Below are 24,940 nucleotides of genomic sequence, written 5' to 3' on the forward strand. Positions count from 1 at the left end.
TGCTTGCATCACTTTATGCACTGCTGTGAACCAGGTAGTTAACAGCAACCCAGGTTTAAAGGCTAAACTGGAATTATAGTATCCCTCTGTGCTGATGGATAGCTTGATTCCTAATGCAGTTGTTCACTGAAATAATATGACATTACCTGGCAGAACTGTCCTTTGACTATGGCAGGGCACAATTGTGATACACTGCCAAGTGATTGGAAGAAATACAGGCCAAATGACATGACAGGAGTTAAGGGACTTTCAACTTAAGAGTCATAGTCAGACTGATTCTTTTTTTGCCAATTGGTATTTTCTCAAATTACTTAAATAGTGCTCAAAACCGACATCCAACAAAAGTTTGTGAGAGTTATCATTAAAACATCCTTATCGTAAGTGTTGTTTGCACGGGTGTCAGACACAGATGCACAAGAGAGTCCCTACTTTCCTTTTCACGGTAGCTGGCACAAGTCTTTCTCTTTCCTCTCCCTAACAGCTGTAACTGGCACAATTAGGCCTGCATTGTCTCTTCCATTCTGCAAAACAAAAGTGTAGTGGCGCAATGCATGGTCTGACACAAAAGTAAACAACTTCATCTTGTGTCTGAAATATGTGTCACACTGATTGTGCAGAGCTGCCCATCGACACAGTCATGTTGGGTTGAAGGAGCATATCCTAATTAATGAGGGAAAGAACCAGAGAGAGAGAGAGTGAGAGTAAAAGGAAGAGAAACTCACTTCCACTGTTCTCCTTCAAACAAACACTTCCTATGGGACCCCATTGTTTGGACTGAGGCATCATGGGTAGCCTTATTTACAGATTTTAATTGCTCTGGTGATCTGTGGGTAAAACACCCTGTTGTAATCACCCCACAATAGAATTGTTACTCCTTCTGACAACTGTAATAAAATGCTCTACAGCGTCCAGGGGAAAACAAGGAGAAAGGAAACAGAGAAGGGCAGTGAAAGAGACACAGATGGAAGAAAAAAAAAGAAAGAAAAGAAAACTAGAAATATAGTGAAAAAATAAATTAGGAGAAAATATTCTGGATGCAAATTTTCTTAGCAAGAGGAACTAATCCGAGCAGGCGGGAAGCAGGGATGAGGATGGGACTGTTGTCCAAGGAAATGATTGCTCTCACACCTCAAAGTGACAACCATGAGAAGCTCACCATTCCTGGACCTCCGAAGCGGAACCACAGAGGAGACATCCGCGGCAACCATCACACAACACAAACACACACACACACACACACCTATGCGCCGACAGATTTGGAAAGAGGAGGTAGGTCACCTACAGAAAGAGATTAGTGTCATCAGGCAGAGGTACGAACATGGGACCGTCAATGGCAGCTGTCCCTGATCTGGGAGGAGCTAGCACAGCTAGCTCATATACTCTCTCATATACGCTCATACTCATGCAAGTGCCGGTAAAACACAGTAGTTTTACTGTCTAGAGTTAAGACAGAAGGATTTCCCAAATTTTAAATTGCTGAAAATATGAACAGTCCTGAAATAAACAGTAGTAGTACTATAAATGTTCTACTGTTGTTGCAGCTTGTGTGCTCTCAACTGCAGTACCACAACTGCTATAGTTGTAGTAGTTATAGACGTTATATATTGTGCATAAATTACACTGGAGGTTTATTTTGTATTCAGTTTATTATGTATTCAGCACTGAAAAATATAAATATTATACGCAGTTACAATGTAAGATGAAATCCATCATTGCATCTTCAGTACTTATTAGAAAGCGTAATCAACAAATTATATGAAACACACACCTATGCGCCGACAGATATACATATATATATATATATCTTTCTGTGATACCAATAGTATTGATCAGTTCAAATGATCATATATCATATTGTATAGCCCATAAAAATATACTGACAGTCTATTGTGTTCATTTTTGCTCAAAAGAAGAGTAGCAATTCCTGTACTGTGAAAAAGCCTGTTTTACTTAAGTGAGTCAAAGCCTATCCTATTATTATGCCTGCTGATAAAGGTAATACAAACACCCAGTGCATCAAAGGTCCATGAAATATTAAACAGCCAATCAGCTGGCAATTATTCTCTTTAATCTCCTGGAGGCAGCCAATAGCGATGTGCCTCTGGTGGTGATGGCCTAGAAGGGAATCTTGCCTTCAGTTCTGCACATTTTTCAATCCTAACACTTTGCATTATGCTCAGCTCATGATAAAATAAAGTACAAGAAAACTTTTCTAGTTGTTTCACTTTTTCTTGCTTCCTTCAAGACACCGTGTTGTGTATTGATACTATTAATGCCAGATAAAGTGATTTTCTTTTGTTTCTCCTTAACTATATATCACTTAAAGACATTTTAAATGGACACGAGAACACTGAGATTACATCATTCTTCAAAGGAACTAATCAATTGCTCATTTAAAGCTACAAGATGTGGTACCGTGGTGTTTATTGGAGGCAATGCTTATTGTATCGTCATCAGAGCTTAAGACTGCTGAGTAGGTGACACTGAGATCCAAGCATCAATGCCACTTTAACATTTCACCACAAAGTATTGATGTATCACAACAGATGCAGATCACTTAACAGATCATTCTGTGTTGCAAATGCAACATTAAATTTGAAAATGATGATCAGCCTGATGCTGTCAAAAATGATTCCATTAGTAGAGGTTCACTGTTGTGGTTGCATAACCAAAATTCTACTGTCTGTGCTTCTTCAGCATGTCACCAGACATTTCTTGAAAACTTTAACTTTAAGTTGAACTAGAGGTGATCTAAAAAAGACCAGCAGTGGGGAAACTGTGGACCATCAGTCTCCTCAATCTGGTGTGTCTAATGCTTTGGCTGTTTCCAGCAGTTTCACTCCTGTCACTTGTGTCCTCACAAACACCGACTCTTTCCCCATTCCAATCAATAGGTTTGTGGAGACGCTCAATGCCACTGATTCTAGCCTGATCTTAATTAGAGAAAAGCATCAGATACAAACGACATCTCAAATCAATCGACAAGTAGAGGCTCGGGGAACTGGGTTCATATATAGAGATAACTTTTTGGTTCCTCGACAAGAATTTAAAAACCAAAATCCTAAATTTGAACTAAACAGCATTTAGCTCTCATATGGAATGTAAGCTGCCCCATGTCAGGGTTTTCACTGGATTGCAAATTAGTCAGAAACTTGCACAACATAATTACAAACAGAGTTTCTAATTGTGCTGATGAAATATAGATGGGGAGAGATTCTGTTCAGTCCCTCTATGACTCCTCCACGCAACGTTCTTTCCTTTCCTCTTTATCTCCATTTTCCACTCCATCTCTTTCCTACTCTGTGATAGCAAATGGATGCATGGTGGCGTAAAAGCAGAAACAGGCTGACAGGCTCCTTAGCTGCATGGCTGGTTGTATAACTGGCAACACTGGTGAACACCTACACCCAAGGAGCCCATCAAAGACAAGGATATGTAATGTGGCTTCTAGGAAAACACACTTGTGCACTCACACACAGGCACAAACAGATACAGCTGTGTGCCAAATGTTAGTACGCACATGGTCATTTTACTGGCACGTGTACATATCACACAATACGTTGAAGGCACACGCATACACAGACACACACACAAATACCACTAAGGGAGTCAATAGTGGTGATTTTCCTTGTCAGCTCCTCAGCAGGCACTGGTTTAAAGAGACATCAATCTGTGATGTCAGCACTTACCTAATGAACCCTCTCAGATCGATGGAAGCACTGGTTTGCTACACAGTCCACCTTCACTGCCTGGCCTGTTTTTATGTATACTGTGACTCTTTTGGGATCCATGTTGGACTAGGCCAAAACATGTCCAGGTGTGTGTGTGAGTGTGTGTGTGTTTGTGTGTGTGACCGTGCGTGCATGATGTTGTATAACTGGAAAAAAAGTCTGCTGATAAACCATTTATTCTTTGAGTGTATTTGCATTTTAAATTAACAGTGCTTGTATATATATATATTTATTGCACTTTTACGCTTTGCATTTATGTCATCTATGTCCTATTCTTTGCTGAGGGATGTGTACGATTGTGTTTAAATGCAAATGCTCTAAGTTCAAGCACTTTCTTGTGTTTACGGAGCATATGTATGGTAAGCACTACAATCTAGCTTTTCAAGCATCGTCTCTCTGTATGTGCTGAACTGAATGTCTAAATACGTTTGATGACACCTAAGCAAGTGCATATATGTGAAGCCAAAAATTGATATAAAAACCCCCCAAAACAAAACAGATTGCTTTGTTTGACTGTATACATGTGCAGCACCTGCCTTTATCTGTTCAACAAACACGTTAGATACAGATCAGCACCTAGCCACCTCTGTTTCTGTAAACCTGTAGTTGTGTCTCCTTCTTTTCTTCAAAATGCATCAGTTTATAAGCCGAATAGCGATGGCAAGGGCTACGGAGGTGGCAGCAGCTTGAGATGCTGTACAATTAGATTAGTTCCATTTCCTTTGATCGCCCTCACCCCGTCCCATCTTGCATGTGACACTTCAAATGCAGGAGCCTTCCTGTGCCACTTAATTGACCAGAATAAACATATTATATTGTGATAAGTGTTGCGATTGTAACAAATTGTACGGCGTGACTGACACAAATCACGGCATTAGCCTTGCCTCTCTTATCGGCGGCCTCCTCATGCTTTTTCAATAAACAATCTAGTAGACGGGAAAAAAGAGAAAGGCAGAGCAAGGGGGAGAGGGAGGGATTGATGGTGAGTGAGGCAAATGGGAGCACTGTGGCCATGATCTAACGTTTACCCACTTAACCATTCAAAAAGTCATCTTCTTCCATCAGCGCCTCACTCGGTGCTGCATGGGAAACATTATCTTTCCATAGGAGCCATCATTCACAGATGGCTTCCCTGTTCTCAGCAGCCTGCCACCATGCATTTCCAAGAGTGGCAATGTTGTGTGTGTGTGTGTGTATTTTAGCGTATGTACTAGATGCCTACCGGTATGAGCTTGTGAATGGTGTAGTAAATTTCAAGAAGAAAAACAAAAAGAAAAAAAGGCTATGCAAGTAATTTTTTTGTATAGTCAGATTATTGTGTGTAACTATGAGCATAAAGGTTTGAAGGTACAGAGGAAAGAGGTGAACTGAGGGAGGCATGAGAGGGGGGGATGTGGGAAAGGCTGACGTGTTAATCAGTGAATCAGCATCCATCCACTAATGTGTGCCAGTGTAAATAAGGCCCTCATCTCCTTCCGTCACATACGCTGGCTTTCCAGACCATTAGGCCCGAGCTGGCTGGCGGAGGCAGCCCGCCACTCGCTGGAGACTCATTTACGTGTCTATAGGCATCTGTGGCTGGTGATAGGGAACCCACGTGAAATTAATGGGACTATGGGTGCTGCCAGCCAGCCATCCAGCTCTCCCGCACCCATACGCGCACACACAGACATGAACCCACACACACGCAGTGGTTTTTATGCATGCTGGGTAAACTAACCTTTGCAGTAAAGATTCAGCGGCTTTATTAGTTTAGGAAATGGCTGTAATTAAGGATAATTCATAATGGCTGCTTCTCCCCTCTCCACGGTATTAAAAGGAGGTTGGCCTAATTTAGCTTGCTTGCATTGTATACTGGGGCAGTGGGTTTAGTGAAGAAATACATAGACATGGACAGCGGAACACAAGGACACAAAAATCTCTGCAAGGCTCCAATATAATGCATTCAAGAATTCACATTAAGACAGTAAAATACCCAAAACTCACACAATTCATGAGATCATTAAAACTGTACAGTTTCTGAATGACTGCTATCTGTGGGGTTATGGGCTTTAATTCATAATCAAAGTGTAATATTTTACAAATAGAAAAAAGGGAATCGCTTTATGTTTAATAATCCATTAACAACAGCAACAGAAAGCAGACCTTTCGAAATAACAGATAACATGACAAAACTTTAGTATCTCTAAATCACAGCAACACAGGGCTCTCAAGACAAAAATGACGCACCAAGGTCTCAGTGCCTGGGAAGAGAAACATAGGGTTGGCCAGATCTCAGCTCCTGAGAAGAGATATGCATCGGGGCTAAGCTCACCTCCTTTCCTCCACCCCCACAGGAGGTAAGGCACGAAACCAGAGGACAGGATCAATAAGTCCACAGATCCTGCCAGCTCCTCTCCATCATTACCACCGATGAATAATAGAGGACAGTCCCAACCTCCTGAAGATTTGTTTCTGAATGTGCAAACAGAAAGAAACTCACATGAAAACTGATATGGAAAAGGGATAAACTAATGGAAAAATAGAAATCAATCTGAGTTCAATCTCAGTTGTCAAAACAGCTACTAAACAGCTTAATCCAACAGGAAAGATATAAGATACTAGAGCGTTTAGTTTGACATGCCCAACTCTCACAGAACACAAAGGAGGAAACTAGTCTCGGCACCCTCTCAAAATAAGGCAATATCTAAGAAACTGAAAAGAAAAGAGCAATTGGCAAAGTTCTGTAAGACAGAACACCACACTCTGATCACTCCTCTCTTTGGGCATAAAATCACATCCTACAGCATACCTTTCACCTTTTGCCGTTTTAGTGCAGGGAAAAAGGAGCACTGAGACACTAACCACCAGCTTTAAAGTAAAAAAGGTAGCTGCTTAAAGCCAAATCAATTATGAAGTAGTAACCTGTCCAAAATGTGATTTCCACACTGTCCGCCACATCTTTCACACTTTATCGATTACCTGAGCTTGTAACATTTTCTGTTAATTCTGTTCACCCACACAAAATCTATATGTGTGCATTTCAAAGAAGGCATCTGAGCCGAGCAGAGGCTGCCTCAGCTCTGCAGGCCAGACAATCACTGTCAATCTACCTAATGACCAAGTGTCTGCTGATGCATGCTAGTGAAGTGGGGAGAGTCTCTGGGTGCAACATGAAGCAGAATGTAGAGCATCCCCTCTTCTCAAAGTGTTGAAAGGGTATGTAAACCCTCCTGCTGGAGCTTCCCCAATGCTTCTCACTTTTCTCTGTAACTTTAGTTCGATCAAAGAGAATAGGGCCCTTAAATAGAAGTAGTACAGATCAACTAGGGTTGAGGAAAGTCACATAAGGATGCGAAGGGAAAGTTGAATACTAGAGTATTCTGTCAGAGTGCAATTCCTTGGCCAAGGAGTGTGTGTTTTAACAATGAATAGTGCAAGAAAACCCTCCCTGAAGGTTGTTGTTAGTGAGGAAAGAGCAAAGGATGAGCAGAGTGCAGAAAGTTGCAGGACACCACAGCCTGATGTTCCTACAGTTAAACCCTGCCCCTCTTCATTTCTGCGAGCACTATCGCACTCTGTCCGGTACATCAGCCTGAGGATGTAAGAGATTGAATCAGGCCTGCCGGTTTGCTGGCCATTTCAGCAGTAAAATAAATGACAAGGCGAGTGCTGGTGAAGAGGGAAAAGGGCAGCCCAGAGGTGTGACCCCACTGATGAGATGAGAGACAGTCCAGAGCTGCCAGACGAACTATTAGAATGTGAGACAGAGATGGGAGATGGAGAGAAAGGTAGAGATAGTGGGAGCCTGGTGTCACTTTATCAAATTCTTCCCTGGCACATGGTAACACAGGTCAGGGGAAGAAAAGCATGGGGGCAGAGTGTAAAGCTGAGTGAAAACACAGTGCTGCTCTAATACCTTTCATAAAGAGAAAAGCCTCATCATCCGCCAGCCATGATTAAATATAACCTGAGTGCTGAAAAACTAACCCCCACTACCCTGCCCAGGCCTAAGTTTGTGCGTGTATTTGTGTGTTCATGTGTACACTTGTGGGGTGAGGAGGGTAAAAGCAATTTGTGGAGAACTTGTTGGGTGAGTGGAGTGTATGTTTTTGTGGCAGGGAGGGGGAAGTAGACAGAGGAAGAAGATGCTTGATGTGCACCTTCTGGCCTGAAGCTCCCTGACACCAGCTAGGCAATGGTTGTGTTAGATTTCTCGCCCACTGAAATTAATGCTGTCATCAGCAGCTGGAGTTAAAGTGAGATGATGGTGATTAAGCTACACAGTGGTACTGTGGCCACATGTGGCAATTACAGATTAATGACTTTCAGTATTCTCTTGAATCCACTGCTCTGAAGTCAGTACAGTGTCACAGCGGGCCTTTTTACTGTTTGTTTTTCCATCTAAGTTGTGATTTGTAATATGAGATGTTGTTTTCAGGAGAAATGGCACATCACACAGACTTTCAGTGGGTGTCACTGTTAAAGACTACTGTTTAACATCTAACCCAACTGCACTAGGTTTCTTTGGCTCTTAAATACAGATAATGTGTAGAAAATGCTGTGTGTGAAAATAGCAAAAATGTAGGAATAAGGAGGCATCCAGCCAATTTTTATTAATGTTAGATAGCATTTGTTACCATGAGCAACACTAATACCATGACAGTCAAGTAAGGTTCTAACGACAAGAATGCTAATAGTGTTATTCCCATATGGATGGATTTGTTTGGTTATAAACTGAACATCTTGTTGGGAAAAGGAATATTATATGGTTTCTTCTGTGCAAAGGTCAAATAGTTTGGTTATACGTACACAGGTATGCATTAGACTTAGCATAAAGTGGACAAGTGGCCCATGTAAAGCCAGTCAATTTAGTAAACTGTCCAAAAAATGTAAAGATAACACAATTGTTAGTGAAAAGAGAATGTGTGCATCCATCAAGCTTTGACTACCCCTTGACAACTGCCCCAGCACCTAATATATATTTTTGTCTGAGGCAGATGGAATTGCCTCATTAGGAATTCTTAAGTGCATCAAAAGAAGAGCTTAGAAATCCAAAAGAAAAGGATGACAACACCATTAGCACTCAGATATGATGAGCCAATATAAACTATAACCTTATTTTATATATGCCTACTGTATGTGGTCTTTGGCGATAGAGAAAAATTGGGCCATCAGTGTCACTCAGAGTCCCAGTGTGGAGCCTTGTTTTTGTGATCTAATAGAAGGTAATGATCCAGAGAGCAGAGCTAGGCTTCCTTTACCACAGAGCAGGCCTCCGGGGGCTACTCCACCCCTGACAGTGGCAGTGGTCGTGGCAGTGCAATAAGAATAAACACATGCAGGCGGGGAGTCTATTTGGCTGAGAGTGATGGCTAGCTTGTTGCTTATCCCAACCCAATAAATCTCCATACAGGGCCACGAGATGAGCACCGCTTATCTCATCAGCCTCGCGACTGATGCCTCCGACTGAGTACCGCCGCTCACACCCCTGATTTATCATGAACAGGGGAGGGTATAAGTTCCTCACCGCAGTAAAGCTAAAGTAGAGGGAAGGAGGATGGAAGAGGATAAAGTGGGAGGGTGGGAGAAAATGAAATAAAAAGGGGGAGAAAAAAAAGACATATTGAAAAGCAGAGGGCACAGGCAAATAATGCAGAAATATAGAGAGCAAACAGAAAGGTTTTCAAGGGAAAACATGGAGGCTTTGGCGTGAGGCAACGCAATAAACTAAAAATAAAAACTCTCAAAACCTGAAGAGGAGGAGAGGGAAGCGTTGGGGTAAATGTCACCATCTCCATGTCAGGGAGTGGTGGTGAGGGGAATTGCACTTGACATGTGGATTCTTAGGGATTCAGCATATTTTTCAAGGCAGGGAAAGTACAGAGAGAGACACTGGGATGTTATATTTGAAGGGATCCAAATGCACTCTGTCTCTTAGCAAAACATGCCCTTTTCTTGACTGACACTGGTAAAACATCTTTTGCTCTGCTCTCAACGGCTGCTCATTATAAAAACAAACTTGTATAAAAGGAAGCTGGTTGGTGCATGTACTTGTTCAACGTATGGATTTAATAAATCTAATATAAATCAAAGTTTAGTTTGGAGGATTTTTGAATGGTTAATGGCTTAAGAACATCTCTCCCACAGATAAAGACCCTGCATCTTCCCTCAACCTCAAACATGACCTTTTTTTACGACAAAACGTCAACACCAGGAATGCTTCTCTGCCCCTATCTGCCCACCAGCTCCCCAAAATAATGAACTCTTGGCCCAGTAACATCCGCAAATTAACCCAATAAGAAGTGTTTGTAGCAGCAGGAGAGCTGAGGCCCAGAAAATGAAGAAACGGTTTCGATGGTTGAGCTGGCAGTGGTGCTGGGAGGTTGGTTTAGGGTGGGGGGACAATAAAGAAGAGCAAGAGGACCAAGAGAGCTATGTCAGTATGACTGTCAATCATGAATGATGGACAGACAGCAAAAGTTGAAGACGGCAAGCCAGAGGGGCGGCCAGCCTATTGCCTTATCTCTCATTTTGCTTTGCTCGCTCCCTCTCTCTCCATCTTGTGGCCATGTGAATTAGTGTGGTGAGAGGAGAGAATGAAGAAGGTGGGAGGGGAGGATGGGGAGTGACGGGAAACAGACGGGCATAATATTCTCATCACTCTTCACTCTGCAGTTGTTGGTGAGGAGCGTGGCCCAGGGCACTCAGCGGCCCAGTCAGCCGCCTCACAGACCCTGCAAATATTCCTAAACCTCAATTTTTCATATTTCCCTGTATGCATAAGGAGATGAAAAATCATCCGATCATTTGTATTGTCTGACTGAGGTTATACACAAATATTAGTTTATCTACCGCACCTAAGATTGCCTCCCTAAGCAAGACGGATTGGTCTTTTGGAGAGGGCAATATTCCCCAGGAACATATTCAGTCCATCTTTTATGTGCTGCAATTCACAGAGCAGCAGGTATGAGTTCCATCTCTAGACAGGCTCGATAAAGCTAAACACCCAATAGAGACACTGCTTATTACACACAATACACTTTAATTGCCAGACAATTTTCAGCTGGGTGAAATTTATAGTTTTCAAAACTGATCTCATGCAAAAAGTCTTGACACCTAATATTCATATTCTCTGCACATTTACTGAACACTTAGCTAAAATGAATATTAAAGCAAGCAAGCAAAGGAATCAATTTGACTTGAGAGGAGGGGGAAAGAGAAAAAAAAAGAAAGAAAACTCTTCAAATCACGGTCTCAATTGATTTCCGTTACCTCTTCTGTGAACTACCAAGTGTCTGGTCCTCTGCTCCAAGGGAGTGAGAAAGAGAGAAAGTGAGAAAAATGAGGGAAGGAGGAGGTGTGAAGAGGAGTTCTGGGTCAGAAATCACTGGGTGATTATTCACCACTCAGCCATGTGTAAAACTCATTAGACAATGCGTAATGCCTTTAATCAAATCAATGGCACAAGTAACTCCAAACTGATAGCTCCCATCAAAACTTACAAAAAGCATGGCAAATTTCTCATTTACTGATAAAAATAAGTGAAGACTGAGGAATTATCCCCAAAATGGACCTAATTGTTCTCTGCCTTTAAATCAATACTGTGGCGGGAAATAAATAAAGAAAAAGATAAATTAGAAAAGTAAAACGTGAGAGCAAAGAATGAGTGAACAAATTTCTTCTTTGAGAGAAAAATCTTTTCCGGTCACTAGCATGAGATAACAGCTCAGTTAAAGGTAAGAGAATGGATACAGCTGTTAAAGGAAAAAAAGTAGCAAAGTGAAAAATAATAGCCAACTGTCTTTAATGCTAAAAAAATAGAATAAACAAAATATTGTACAATGTAAATGTACACTGGAGACCAGCAAGACTAGCTATTTTCACCTTCTGCTTTTCCTCCTTCTCTCCAGTGAGCTTTGCGTTAGTGACAGACTAGAAAGCGGTTGGGCAGGGGTGCTGTGGGTAATTAGGCGGGTGGAGGTACAGATGTTGAGCTGTGGAGGACCCTTACCGGGACACTGAGAAGCACTGGAGCACAAATAACCCTGCATCTGCCTCTCCCTGCCAGCTCTAAGTACCTTTCTTTGTTAGGGTATGGGTCTTCATTTTTTACTGTTGACAGGCAGTGTTATTTTAGTTATTTGGTGGCATCTGGTTAGGTTGGGTGTGAGAGAAAGGGAGCATTAAAAAAAGAAAACTGCTAACACACACATACACAGGACGCACTTTAATTAATTGCGGGGAGATTACATGGTCTTCCAACCGTGTAGTTTGTCATCAGAGCCCATTACACACTTCTATTAGATGTTTCTTCACAGTGTCAAGTGTAATTTGAAGGAGAGTCTTGGTGGAGGATCTCTAAGTACAGTGAGTGGCCTAATCAGGGTGACTTAGGTTCATTTCAACTGAGGCAAAAATAAATTCTGCCACACCTCAATTAGCAGAAAGCAATGTGTAAACAAATTAGTCTTATTGGAGCGATGCCTATTTCATGGTGTGTCACTCACTCATGCTAGTGACATGGGGCTGTAGTTGTTTCTAGGCCTCGTGCTGGTCTGCCTCTGTGGCCCTAGTCCCATTGCTCTTCATTTCAGTGGGAGAAGCTTTATTTTCATTGCCAAGCAATGAAGTGTCTTTGTATGACTGCAGAGCACAGCACAATCAATCTTACACCAGTGGAGTTAACAGGACAGAAACCAATGCAGCCGTTACTCGGCACAGAACATTACCAGTGTATGGACTCATTATTCATCAGAGGCTCCATTAGACACTGTTCACTATGCCCGCCACACTGGATATGAGACAGACAGACAGCAAGTCAGTGCTGCGTCACACACAATACTGGTCACAGTGAAACAACACAAGATGCTATTGTATACGCTGCAGCTGCTCTAAGAAAACCTCACAATTCATACATTTGTTTCATGGTTAAACTGAGCGTCTGTGCAATCCTCAACAAATTCAAAGCACGGTTTTAAGAGACACGTAGTTAGTTTAATCACATAATCGATGCACTAGCTATTATGCTTTTCAGTCATTTAATGTGGTTTCTGGTTTTTCCAAAATCCCTCAGAATACTGTCACCATTTTGCAAGCACATTCCTGTATCCCATTCCATGTACCCACATTATAATATGTGTGACAGACTGTGTGCCTTCCTGGACTGCCACCACAGTTGGTAAAGTAACTAATGACACAGCAGTTAATGGTCAACATTAGGGAAGAAGAAATAATAGACTATAATCCATACATCAGCCTCATAACCCCAGCTCTAATTGGCCACACATACTGTGTAAACTGGGAGAAATGCATACTACTTCAATCGCAGCATCACATTCAAGATTTTACAACATCAGACAGCCGTTAAAAGTGGTGAGGAGCCAGACAGGGAGTGCTTGCCGCTGAGCAGTACCAAGGAGGCAGCGCACAAGCCTGTCTGCTTTTTCCTTTTTCTCGCTGTCACTGCTGTAGCCGTAACCATCCCCTGCCATCACTGCCAGTGGGGCCCGGGACAGCTGCTCACCAGAACAAACCCAACACGCACACAGCCCGACTACAACTGCAGCCAGGCACTGGGACCCCAGGTAATTGGGCCTTCTCCCTCTAGCAGCCTACAACAAGCAATGGCACATTCCTGTCTTGCCACAATGGCAGTTAAAAAAATGGCATAATAAAAGACAGCACAAACAAACATCCCAGAAGACCTCAGCTCCAACATTCAGATGGTTGCATACACACAGGCGATAAACAGCAGCCTGAGCAAAGACGACTAGAACATGGTCAAAAAAAACAGGAAGTACTTTTGCAAACAGGAAGTCACACTGGCCCTCTAATCTAGATCTTCTAGTTCAATCATGTTTGGGAAAAGTAAAAAGAAAGGATAATGAGAACAACAAAGACATAGGTATGGATGTTTACAAGTGTCTGCCTTCAATTTGAGAGGGAACTGAAATGGAAATTGAGGACAAACAATCAATGCCTCATTATAATCTCACAACATGTACGCAGGCTTGTTTTTATATCCCTGTCAGTTTATTGTGGGAGACTAATTTTGGCTTGTGTTTGTTATGCTACCGCTATTACGAGCTGATGTGTCCTCATTCTTAATTTCTGTCCCAGTTACTTTTTTTTCTTTCGCGTTCTTGTTTATCTTCTGCTCAAATGTTTCCCATTGTACTTTGAGTCTACTTTGTATCTTCAGCCGGATCCATGTGAATCCCCCAACAGTGAAATAGTTAACCGAATGACATACCAGTCTCATGCTTTATCTGCAGCATTATCTTTTTATTCTCATTTTCTTCCCAGAGCAGGGGGAGTGTTGATGTCTGCTAACTCTACTCCTACCCTCAGTCAAACCTGCAATTACTGCCATGTCTATCTCTACCTTAAACATTGCTTAACAAGAAAAATATGCCAATATGCCGCAAACGCTTTCATTTGGACTTCCAAATTAAACAAGCTGTTTGCAGCTGTGTTGTAAATCATCCTGAGGAATTTTCAACTGAGTGCATACAAAAAGAGCACCTCACTTACACTCCCTCAATAACAGACCACTTATAATTTGCAATATTTCAAACATATTTATTATTTATATCAGCACGTTCTATTGTCCCATTGGCCTTTTGTGGCCTCAGGGTTAAGCACCTATCTAATTAGTGTGTCATGTCAGAGATTTTTCACAAAGCTGTAACATCGCTATGTATTCACAAAGAAGAAGAACCACTTCCTTGACACATGAAGACATGAACAAATAGTACAGTCGCTAATCTGCAGGGGAATTCCACTGTTTAGTGTCTGTCAGTCTCTCAGTGACATTGTACATTAACTTTAATAATGGTTTATGTACGTAAATGTGCATTTTTAGGTGTGTGCGCATTACAGTGCCACTTTAAGGTTTTTAAATTTATCAGACAAGTTTTTCTGACTGTAGCAAAGTACATACTGTAAAATCAACAAAGGAGAGGCTGTTACCGCAGATAGAGGAATCCTTCTTATTCTAATTACGCTTAGACAACGTGTTGAGCAAATTCCCAAAGTGTACTAAGCAATAAATTGAGCTGTCAAAGTCAAATCACGTGGCTGCATTTTTGTGCAATGCCAATCTTCCAACATAGGCTTTAGAAAAGTCACATATAAAAAAAATAAAACAACAGCGGCCTGAGCACGGTTGGTACTCTGTGCTGGTTAATGCTGAAAATTGCAACTAGATTCCAAATGTACATTTTCCATGTTTGGTGGGTTGGCTTTGGGTGCATTCTAAGTCATGTTCTCATGACCGCTAGCACTTGAATGCAGGACTGGGTCCTAAATAGGGTTTAATACTTGGCTCGTTGTCCCCCCTGAGGCTGCTGTCAGTATATGACGGATCAGGCACACCTGATGGCTCTATCTCTAACAAGGATCTTTGAATCCTCATCAGAGCACTTACTGAATCATGATTAATTCCCTCCAACACTGCTGACAGAAAAGGTTCTTCATCTGTCGCTGTTCACTTGCCTGGCTGGGCCTCGAGCAAAAACAGACAGGCGGAGATGGAGCATTACAGACAAAGAGAAAAAGAAGGTGTAACGCAGTTTAGCTGCTGGTAAAACAAACAATATTGAGAGCAGTGTACTGTAAAGGAGGAAGAACAAAGAGTTTGATTGATCTATTGGCAAACCTTTCATTTAACAAAGGGAGTACTGTGAGACCAGCAGCTGAGAGTGAAAGACGCAGTGCAAGAAAGAAGGAATGATGGAGCGGTAAAGAAGAATGACAAGAACAACGTAGGAGGCCAAATAAAGAAAATGGCTGGCAAACAACAAAGGGATTACTGGAGAGACATGATGAGACAGGAAGATGTTTGTTATGTGGTAAGTGAGAGAGACAAAGACGATCATCTTCTGACACCTTTACACTTTAATTGACAAAACAAGAAATTAGTGATGGCTCTTTTTGCTCTCTTTTGACAAAGATGGGGCAGACAATAAACAGTCACAGATGAAAACACACACATTATGAGGAAGATGTGTGGGGGTGGAAAGTGGAAAACCTCTTTCTCAAGATTTATTTCCCACATGCAGTCCAGTCATTGTATGGCTATTGTAAAAAAAATGTAACTCCCTGCTTGCTCGGCAAAACCTGGCAAACTGTCAAAAACCATAAATGTAATTCCATGCATTAATTATAATGTGTTATGGTGAAACACCTACTAGTCCTCTTAGTTAGCATATATAAGTATCAAACTATCAAAATCCCTTACTAGTAGTATATTAGTGGTTATAAGAGATTGTTGTTTACAAACGGCTTCCTGGTAGTGACATGGCCAGTTGTGTTGGATTAAAAAAAGGAAGGACTGGAGTATCCGGTACCTTGGTGCTTAGTCTCCAAGGTTGAAACAGAGTAAAGCTAAATCAATGCTAGCTGCTCTACCCCTGTCATCATTGATATCATAAGAAAGTGCTAATTAACTTACTGCAACCTCTGGAACAGCTCTGACCAGAGGGCTAATGTAGCCTAATCGCGTGTGGGGCCCTGTGCTTACTTCCCTAGGACCTTCTCCCTTCCCAGTCAGAGTTAATCGATTGTAAACTGCAGCTGAGGTCACGGCAGCCCACAACTTCCCCTGCTGACCCTTCCACACCCCCGGGCAGGACCTTAATGGAGCCATGCTCCCCAGAAATCAATACTGAAACAGGGCATAGATCACAATACGTGCCCCCCTCCTGATGAATTCTGACAACAGGGCTGAGTTTTGGATGTCAGTTACTAGATGCAGTTATTAGAATTTTGATGTGTCAAATTTTCCATCCTCAAAAAGACTTTCCAGAAAAAGATAAATGGAACTGCAGCAAAGATGAAAAGCAAAAAATTAGATGACACATTTTCTCCTCTGATTTGATTTGCTTTGTTTTTGAATCTAGCTGCTTCCTCCAACTCGTGTCCTGGTATGGCACATGAAGAAGAACACATGTCTGCTACAGGGCGATCTGGTCTATCGAGACTTCTAAGCTCATACGCTGAGTGGGGAACGACTTAAACGACAACAGCAGTAATAACCAATAAGGCAACCACATTAATTCCTCCTCACCTTGGGAGGACCTGTTTGAGTGGTTGTGTCCCGTTAAGATTAATTCCCGCCTAATACTAATTGGTCCTTCGACTGGGAGGGCCCTGGGGGAACGGCTCCCTTTGGTCCACTCTCACTGGGGCTTGCCACCATTGGAGGGGTGCTGATGAGCTGGCGTTTTTATCAGCTGCAACATTCCGCCAGAGCCCCCCCAGGGCTCTGCACAAGCTATAATTAAGTCTCGCACAATCCATAATTGCTGTGTTTACAATTACTGTCGAAGAAGAACACAGAGACATGAAGAAGACAGGAGAGAGTGCACAAGGAAAAGGAATAAAAGAGGGGGAAAAGGATGAAACTGAGAAAACAACTAGCTCTGCCCTACATAAAAAGGTGAAAAATTCATATTAAAATTTCTTTTTCTACTGCCCAATCTCACTTCACTTTGCCTTAATAAGCTCTCTGGGCTGTTTGGCAGTGGTAAAGCCCATCACTTATTTATTTTTCCCAGATAGCCCTATTAATTTTCCCCAGGCCTGGAGTGCTCCAGTAGACAGTGATGTGGACTGGATCTGCCGTCCCTTGGGTGCTCCTCGAGGAAGAGCCGTAAATGACCCAAATAAAGGGTACTTTTGAAGGCTGCGTAGAGGCGCCGGCACCATTAAAACTAAATGAAGTGTTTATTAGCCGTGCCGACAGCACTCTAAACACTGCCAGATCAAGGGCAGTTACAGTTAATGTGTCTCTCCAAAGCATTCGCTGTTTGTTTAGCCTCGCCAGTGGGCCTGAAAGAACCAAAGGACAGACTTTTTCATGCTATTTTTCATGCATTTCGCTCGTCCACTCTCCCTCATCCTTATACCTGGTCTTCCCCCCCATCTGTTTTTCTACCTGTTATTTTTGTGCACACAAACCATGCAAAATCTTCACCACCAAGCTCTCTTTTCTGTCTTTCTGGAAGAAGAAAGCCTGTATATTGTGGTTTCTCCTTGGATCTGGAACACACACTAGGAGGTTAATATAACAGAGGTGTGACAGTAGCAAAGCACACACACACACATAAACTAAAACATTGTGTATTTCGGTGGAAAAGAGGCCCATTACACACTGTGTACCGATACTGTCTGGCTGGACAGGAGGCTCTATGATGGGGGAGCAAAATCTGCTTTTATGGCTCTGATTGCTCGGCATCCTGAAATTCCCCTTAAAAGTTTCCCTTCCCTCTAATTACATTCTATGTTTCATTTCAGCTTTTAGACAAACTGCCAAAGAAGCTTTTGGACAAGGCAAAAAAAAAAAATAGCCTCAACTTCACTTTGTTATTTTTTTTTTTTTACAAGATTTAAGTCTGTAATGAAAAAAACCTGCTGAAATTCTATAAAATGGGGAATAAACTCTCCATTTATCTTATTTATATTTTCCCTCTAATAGGCAGAGTTATTACGAATATGACTTACAACAGTCATTTACATTTAAAGAAATACATTTCAAAGCAAATACTGTACCTAAAACGCTTCTGTGGCAGTTCTGATGATGCCTCGAAATCCTTTGGTGAGTAGTATTTTCTCATTAACTCATATTTAACATTTTAATGTGATATTTTTCCCCCAAGTTCTCATATAGTTTCCTCCACAATAATACCATGTGTGAGAGAGAATAATGACACTCATTTAGAGCTGAATTAAAAGTTCAAACAATGAAGGCTGTGAAAACTTTCATATACCTCAAAACACATTTTTTTCTACCACACAGATCTCTAATTATTTTTCATAACCTCAAGCAGTGTACAGTAATATCACAGCGCCCTGTTCTAACTTGCCTGTCTATGGCTGACACCGTTTAAAGCAACCTCCACCCTTTTGCCCCCTCTCCTCCTTAACACTTCACTTCTCTTCCTGAAAATAAGTTGGAGACCCAACAACAGTCTCAAATGAAGTTCTTCACCAAATTGTGGGGTTTCACATGAAGATTGATGTTGGACACAGTACAGTTCTGAAGTCAAAGGCTGCAATTACAATCCAGAGTGATTATCCTTGGCCATTAATAGCAGCAGATAGCATGTCACAATCAGGGATGTGCATAATTAATCAGTGGTTACTCTTTGCACCCCCCCTCTCTCTCCTCTTACCCCTTTTCCTCTGGGCTATTTTCAATGTAAAACAGGGTTACAGACAATTCCCAGCAGTGCAAGTAAATGCACCGCCCAAAGCTTACAAGACGATGTGCGTCCTCCTATTGACAAAACATCACTGACTAGCAATGAACACACTGAGGGATCTAACAAATTCTCCATTCCTTCATTTATCATCTCTACACATTATCACAAACACACACCATCGCCAAGGTCAGTTAACAACAAAAAACACACTCATTTCCACTTGAGAACAGTTCTTAAGACGACATTATTTATGTTCTTTCCTTTTGTTAATGTTACTGAACTCTTTTTAATAAGAACAGCCTGATTTTGTAATGCAGCAATATTTTCCTCGCTTTCTTTTTGGTGTCAAAATAAAGCCCTTCAGGCGAGGCAAAAGACAGGGAAGAATTTCACACAAATTCGACTCCTTTTATTATATATATATATATATATATTTTTTTTTATCTTCACCTGTCCTGGTCTAACACACTGTTTGTAGATCACTATCAAAGCTTTCCTCTTTCTTTATTTGACCTTCCTTCTCAGAAGAAAACCTCAGGTTGATTCCCTTCACAACAAAACAACACTGTCAAACCTAAAGCCTGCTGACTTTCAAACTTTCCCTTACCATGCACAAGACTTACTGCTCACTAGTCCTCTGGAGAACCAGACCTTCCATCAATGCCAAGCCCAAAACGAGGAGCTCCGGCTCAGTCACTGTGATTTATATAAGTTATTATAGCCCATTACAGAACAAAAACAGGACAAAAACCCACTTCACAACAGAAGCCGGGCCAAACAATGGGACCACAGTGGTGAGCGCTGGCGTACGGGTGGGTGAGGTCCAGTACATGCCTGAGCCGCCACTCACCACACATTGTCTTTAATCTAATTCTACACATGGTTTCGTTTCAATCCGAATCAAAAGCTCTCATGTTAACAAACCATAACAGATCTCCCTTAATCCACCCGGCAACAAAAGATGGATGCAAGAGACACTCCGCCTCTCCATCCCTGAAATCACACCTAATTTGCATACAAAACACTCGCTGGAGGTAAGGGCATATATTAAAGCCATTATTTTCCGTTGTTCTCAATGAAAAAACTGTTTGCATAATTGTGTTTAGCATTATGTGGGATGGAGACTCGGCTATCCAAAAGCAACTTAGCAAATCCTTCCTGTTGCTGCTGGCCATCCATACTCCTGTATTCTCTTGATAATGCAGTAGTAGACAAATAGGGACATGTCTCTCTCTCACAATATCCAATTTGGAGAAAGTGTTGCTTCAAAGGCTTGCATGCTGCAATATTACTATTCATGACCTTCTTAAAAGTGTGTCCTCTATAATTTTTTATAACAAATGTACAAAAAGTTTCCTACATAAATATGCTACACAGATTCTCTGGCTATACAAAATATGTATATCCACAAATAACCAAATACAAGTCAACACGCTCCTAATTGCCTAGCTTAATACAAAAAAAACTATTCACTATTTATTAATTAAATCATCATATATACTTTCCAAAAGCTAAAACAAACAATCATAACAGAGATATAGGATATAAGATCAATTTTCTTTTGCACATAAAGTTTAAGGAACAACCAACATAAAATGTCTCAATAAGATGCTAGGCTACCACGTTTTGATGACAGCTATAGAAAGTACTGCCTAAGCAGTCACTACACAATATCTATCAACTCCATTACTCCCACCACATATCTTAACAGAATAAAAGTGACTACTGAAATACTGATAGGTATGTGTGCCCAAATGATGCCTCTTTGGAAAACAATGTGGGAATAAAAAAGGATCCAGAGGCCCAACCTTTACAATTACAGAGAGACGGCAAGCCTCAGGAACGTGTGCTGTCTCCAAACCCACAGCCAAGGGAATTAGTGAGTGCTAATGTGGGCACTTTGCTAGATCAAACGATAGAGAGATTATTCACTGGCAACAGGACTGTGTAATAAGCATCCAATGGCATGTCGGCGCAGGAGGTCTGATTTGCACAATCTTCATACTCAAGCACTAACAGTAATGATGAGAAACTGACTTGTACATCTGTTCATGACAGCCACCTCAGGCAAAATATGCAAGGGCTGAATCAGAACATAATTCATTATGTTGATATGATGCGTTTTTATCTTAACAACCCCCCAACTCGACCTTCTACACACACACACACAAGTGATTCTTTATTCAGGTGATATGACGTTTGTGTTGGTTTCCAGCGTATTGCTTGGGTATGCAGTAACTCACCCAGTCTGACTTGCTGGGCCCTGTTCTGTACCTGGTGCCTCCAGGGGTTTTACCGCACACCTGCGTGTTCAACAGGGCTTGAGCTGTCCTGAGCGGCACTTTTCAATGTTGTCCCTGCCTCCTTGTGGTTTAAAGAAGCAGCACTAAACTTGAAAAAACATAAGCCCGAGCTCTCTTCAAACGCGTACTTAAAGGCCTCGGCGGATGCTTTTATCATGTTGCACATTAGCTTTGCTCCATTCGTACATGTGAGTGCATTCCCTCAAAGGTGTGCTCATATCATATGTGTGCAGCCCTGTCATCTGCATAGAAGTGCACACACACACACAAAACACATACACATTAGCATGTTGACATGGGTGTGTGAGAGGCAGCTGGGTGTAAATTGCACACGGGTCTAGCGTAATGAGGACTGATGGCTTATGCCTGCTGTATATTCCAGGAGGGTGTCTTCTGACAGCTTTGGGAGCCGATAAAGTAATAACTAATAATGTGCAGATAGCGGCGCCACTGTGTGACAACTGTGCTGAGAGTGTGAGGTTGTGTGCTAGAGAGTGAGAGGCAGAAAAAGAAAGAGAAAGAGAGCGAGTGAAGGTGGGGGATGAGAAAAGAGGGAGGGGGACTGTGCTATGGGGGCTTCCTTTCAAGTTTCTCAAACAACCTCCGGTGATGGTTTCAAACCTAATTCACTACCTCCAATAAACATACAGGCAGAAAGAGAATACATAAACTGTTTAACAATCACTCACTTTGAAAAAAGGGAAGAGAACAGAAGAAGAAGAAAAAAAGAAGAGGTATTGGCATTGCTTTTTTATAATCCATCAAAACTATAAACAGAAACTGAAATAAGAAGAGCTAAGATAGGTGTGTAAAAGGAGCACCAGGGACAGAGGAGACTGCTCTCTCCCATCTCTCTTCTTGGAGAAGTGAGTGATCCTGCTCAGGTTCTTACAACATGGAGACTCGTCCATAAATCATAGCCCCCACTGCAAGGAGACTGAAGAGTGTCAGAGTGACAGAAGACTATGCATACTGCTGACTGCCTCTTCTTCTTCTTCTCCATCGTCTTTTCCACTATAGCTTTACAGGAGTCACAGCTACAGTAGAAAAGTGACAGGGTCTTCTGAGTCGATAGCGCAGAACACACAACTTCAACAGCAAATACAGCAGAGTTCTGTGTATACTCAAGTAAGAGTTGAGGCGAGCCATAGGGTTCTCAATATTTGTTAAATTATGCAAATAACAAAGTATAAGATTCCACAAAATGCATTTACATTCAAACAATTTATGTGGCTAGCAAAAGACAACATATAGACCACAGAGTAGCATCCTTACCTTTGCACCTAACCCTGCTGTCCTAAGAAGCATCTGCACACCCAAATCTAGCAGATTGCTTGCAGTTTCTAAGTTTAGCACAGGAAACCTGCATCAAACAAGCTCTAAAGCAGTGCTCAGAAGTAGCATTGCTACTTTTTAAGAAATAATTTTCCAGCACATTTTTGTGACATCAGGATGGAATGTGTAATAGAAATCACAACCTAAACTTATATAATAGGTGAATATAAACACAGACAGTGAGAACAAGAGACCAGTATTTCTCCCTGAAGCGTGAAGGGAACTGCACCTGATACTTGTGAAAAATTCAGAGCAAATTAGCATCAGACAGACAGACATGTTCTATTTGTAGCTAAATATTATACCAATATTTACATGACATTTCAGGCCTTCTTTGGAAGTTGCACAAATCTCTCTTTCCATATGAGGGAAGGCTAAATTCTAGCATCACGCTAACTGTCGGGCCAAGTTTGGGCCATTGTGTTAATCTATTTATTTTCACATCTGTGTTGACTTTTGCAGCTGCGCAATCAACTTTGATCATGTTCGGTTGTAAAAGAGAAGAATCATGACAGGAGGTGAAGGGAACGACGGTGGAAGAAAAAAGAAAGGGGGAAAAACAGAGCAGAGGAGTGTGGTTATGTTTCAAGAGGTAAACCACAGGTTCGGTCTGGTGTAGCAGGGCTGATCCGTGTTTTCCCTCTGTGTGATTGGGTCTCTCATTAAGAGCCAGGCCCTGAAACCGGAGCCCAGCCTAATGCCTTGCCGTGTTTAGAGAAGCAGAGAAACCATTTAGCTATAATAGCAACCTTTTCAAAAACAAACCTCTAAAATGAAAGGCGGCCAGACTTGCAAAAACCAACAGCCGATTATTTTGAAAAGGCAGGGGAGACATGACCATGAAAAATCGTAAACTGCAATTGAAAATAAAACCAGGCGTGCTGCGGGCACCACCCACTCCCCTCTTGCCATCTTTCCCATTTCCCTCTATGCTTTTTCATGGTTATTCATCTTTAAGTCTGTGTTTCACTCACCTTCAGCCTCACCATAAGATGTGTCAAAGGGTTAACTTACACACACCAGACCTTCATTCCACTCTGATGCTGTCACAAGATAAGCTCTGCTCTCTGTCACTTATCAGTAATTTACTGCTACTTCTTTTTCCCCTTCTTTCTCTCTCTCTCTTTCACACAAAATGAGCTTGTTTCGCCTGAAGCCATTCAACTGCCGTGAAAGACAAGCACGTATCCTGAACTCTGACTCTGACACACGGTTTACTGACATCAACAAGCGTTACCTAGGAATTTTTCCATATATATATGAGCTCAGTAAAGAGGAGTAGTCAAAAGCACATACGTCTTCATGCCCTAGCCTGCACCAATCATCCTAATGAGCGCGACTCTCTTTATACTGCATTTTCATGTTAATTATCAGTATGCTTATTCTAGACATTCTTGTTACTAATAAGGTGAAAGTCAAGGGGTAACTGGGGTTAGGGGTGTTGGGTCCAGACCAAACCAAAGTTCAGAGCTCTTTGCTCGAAGGGACAGGGCAATCAAAGAAAGAAGGCCACCCTGTTCAGAGCAATAGCCTGGGCCTCACAGGTGACAGCTCCCATGTCACAGCCAGCCCTGTGGAACATAGGTAATGTTCCCTCAGGGTCTGCTAAGAGATAAAAATGCACTTGGACACCTGCATTTGAAGCTGTAATTTGTCTTCTCTCATGTTCAAGGTGTTTTATGAGAGCCAAAGGACAAGGTGAAACAGCGAACAAAACAAGTGAGCCCACATACACCTTCCGGAAATCCTTTCTTGCCAACACTTCAAGCGGCTTGGAGTATGGTTTCAAAATTCAACATGTATACAAAGATGTCAAGCATGCTGCCCATCAAACTGAGTAAGGACTTAAATAATATCAAGAACTTCACTCTGCTGTATCTTGGGTGTATGAAATTAGTTACTGAATCGTCTAGTTTGAATGACTTACAGATCCATCAACTAGTAGGGCAACATAAGTAAAAGTCAAAAAGTTCACTGAAAGTACTTTTCTGTTGTTGTCTAAGCAAGTGGGTATGTGCAATTCTACGTGTGAGTGTGTGTGTGCGTATGGCTGGGGGTGACTGGTGATCCTTGCCTCTTCCTGTATATCTTATGCTGGGGTATTAGTGAGGGTCCCTCCCAGAGGCAGTGACTACACAGGCTCTTCTGAGAAGGCGCTCATCAACACCCCTGCTTTCAAAGGCAGCCTTAGCCAGTGCCATTCAAAGCAATCAGCCCAGTCAGGGTCTGCCCATCCAGCCCAAATCCCTTCATGGCTATCAGAAGAACTCTGAGCTGGGCCTGCTGGAGGCAAGTCAGGGATGGGGGTGGGATTTGCTCATAAGGGATTGTGAAAAGGCCGTGACACACGCTTATTCATGCCCCAATAACCCCTAACAAAATA

The 24,940-nt window shown here is 41.9% G+C and overlaps 1 protein-coding gene across 2 annotated transcripts in view; it reads right to left on the reverse strand.

Annotated features, from left to right (window-relative positions):
* fto (FTO alpha-ketoglutarate dependent dioxygenase) overlaps positions 1-24,940 on the reverse strand; it is a 113,575-nt gene that overhangs the window by 16,270 nt on the left and 72,365 nt on the right. The window contains exon 9 of one of the 2 annotated variants that reach the window (XM_063478933.1): positions 6,046-6,185. The exons of the other annotated variant lie outside the window; for it this stretch is intronic. Coding sequence (XP_063335003.1) covers positions 6,046-6,185 — 140 coding nt within the window. The remainder of the gene's footprint in view (positions 1-6,045; positions 6,186-24,940) is intronic. 2 annotated transcript variants of the gene reach the window in all.

Source organism: Pelmatolapia mariae, linkage group LG1 (assembly GCF_036321145.2).
Source record: "Pelmatolapia mariae isolate MD_Pm_ZW linkage group LG1, Pm_UMD_F_2, whole genome shotgun sequence".
Taxonomy (NCBI): domain Eukaryota; kingdom Metazoa; phylum Chordata; class Actinopteri; order Cichliformes; family Cichlidae; genus Pelmatolapia; species Pelmatolapia mariae.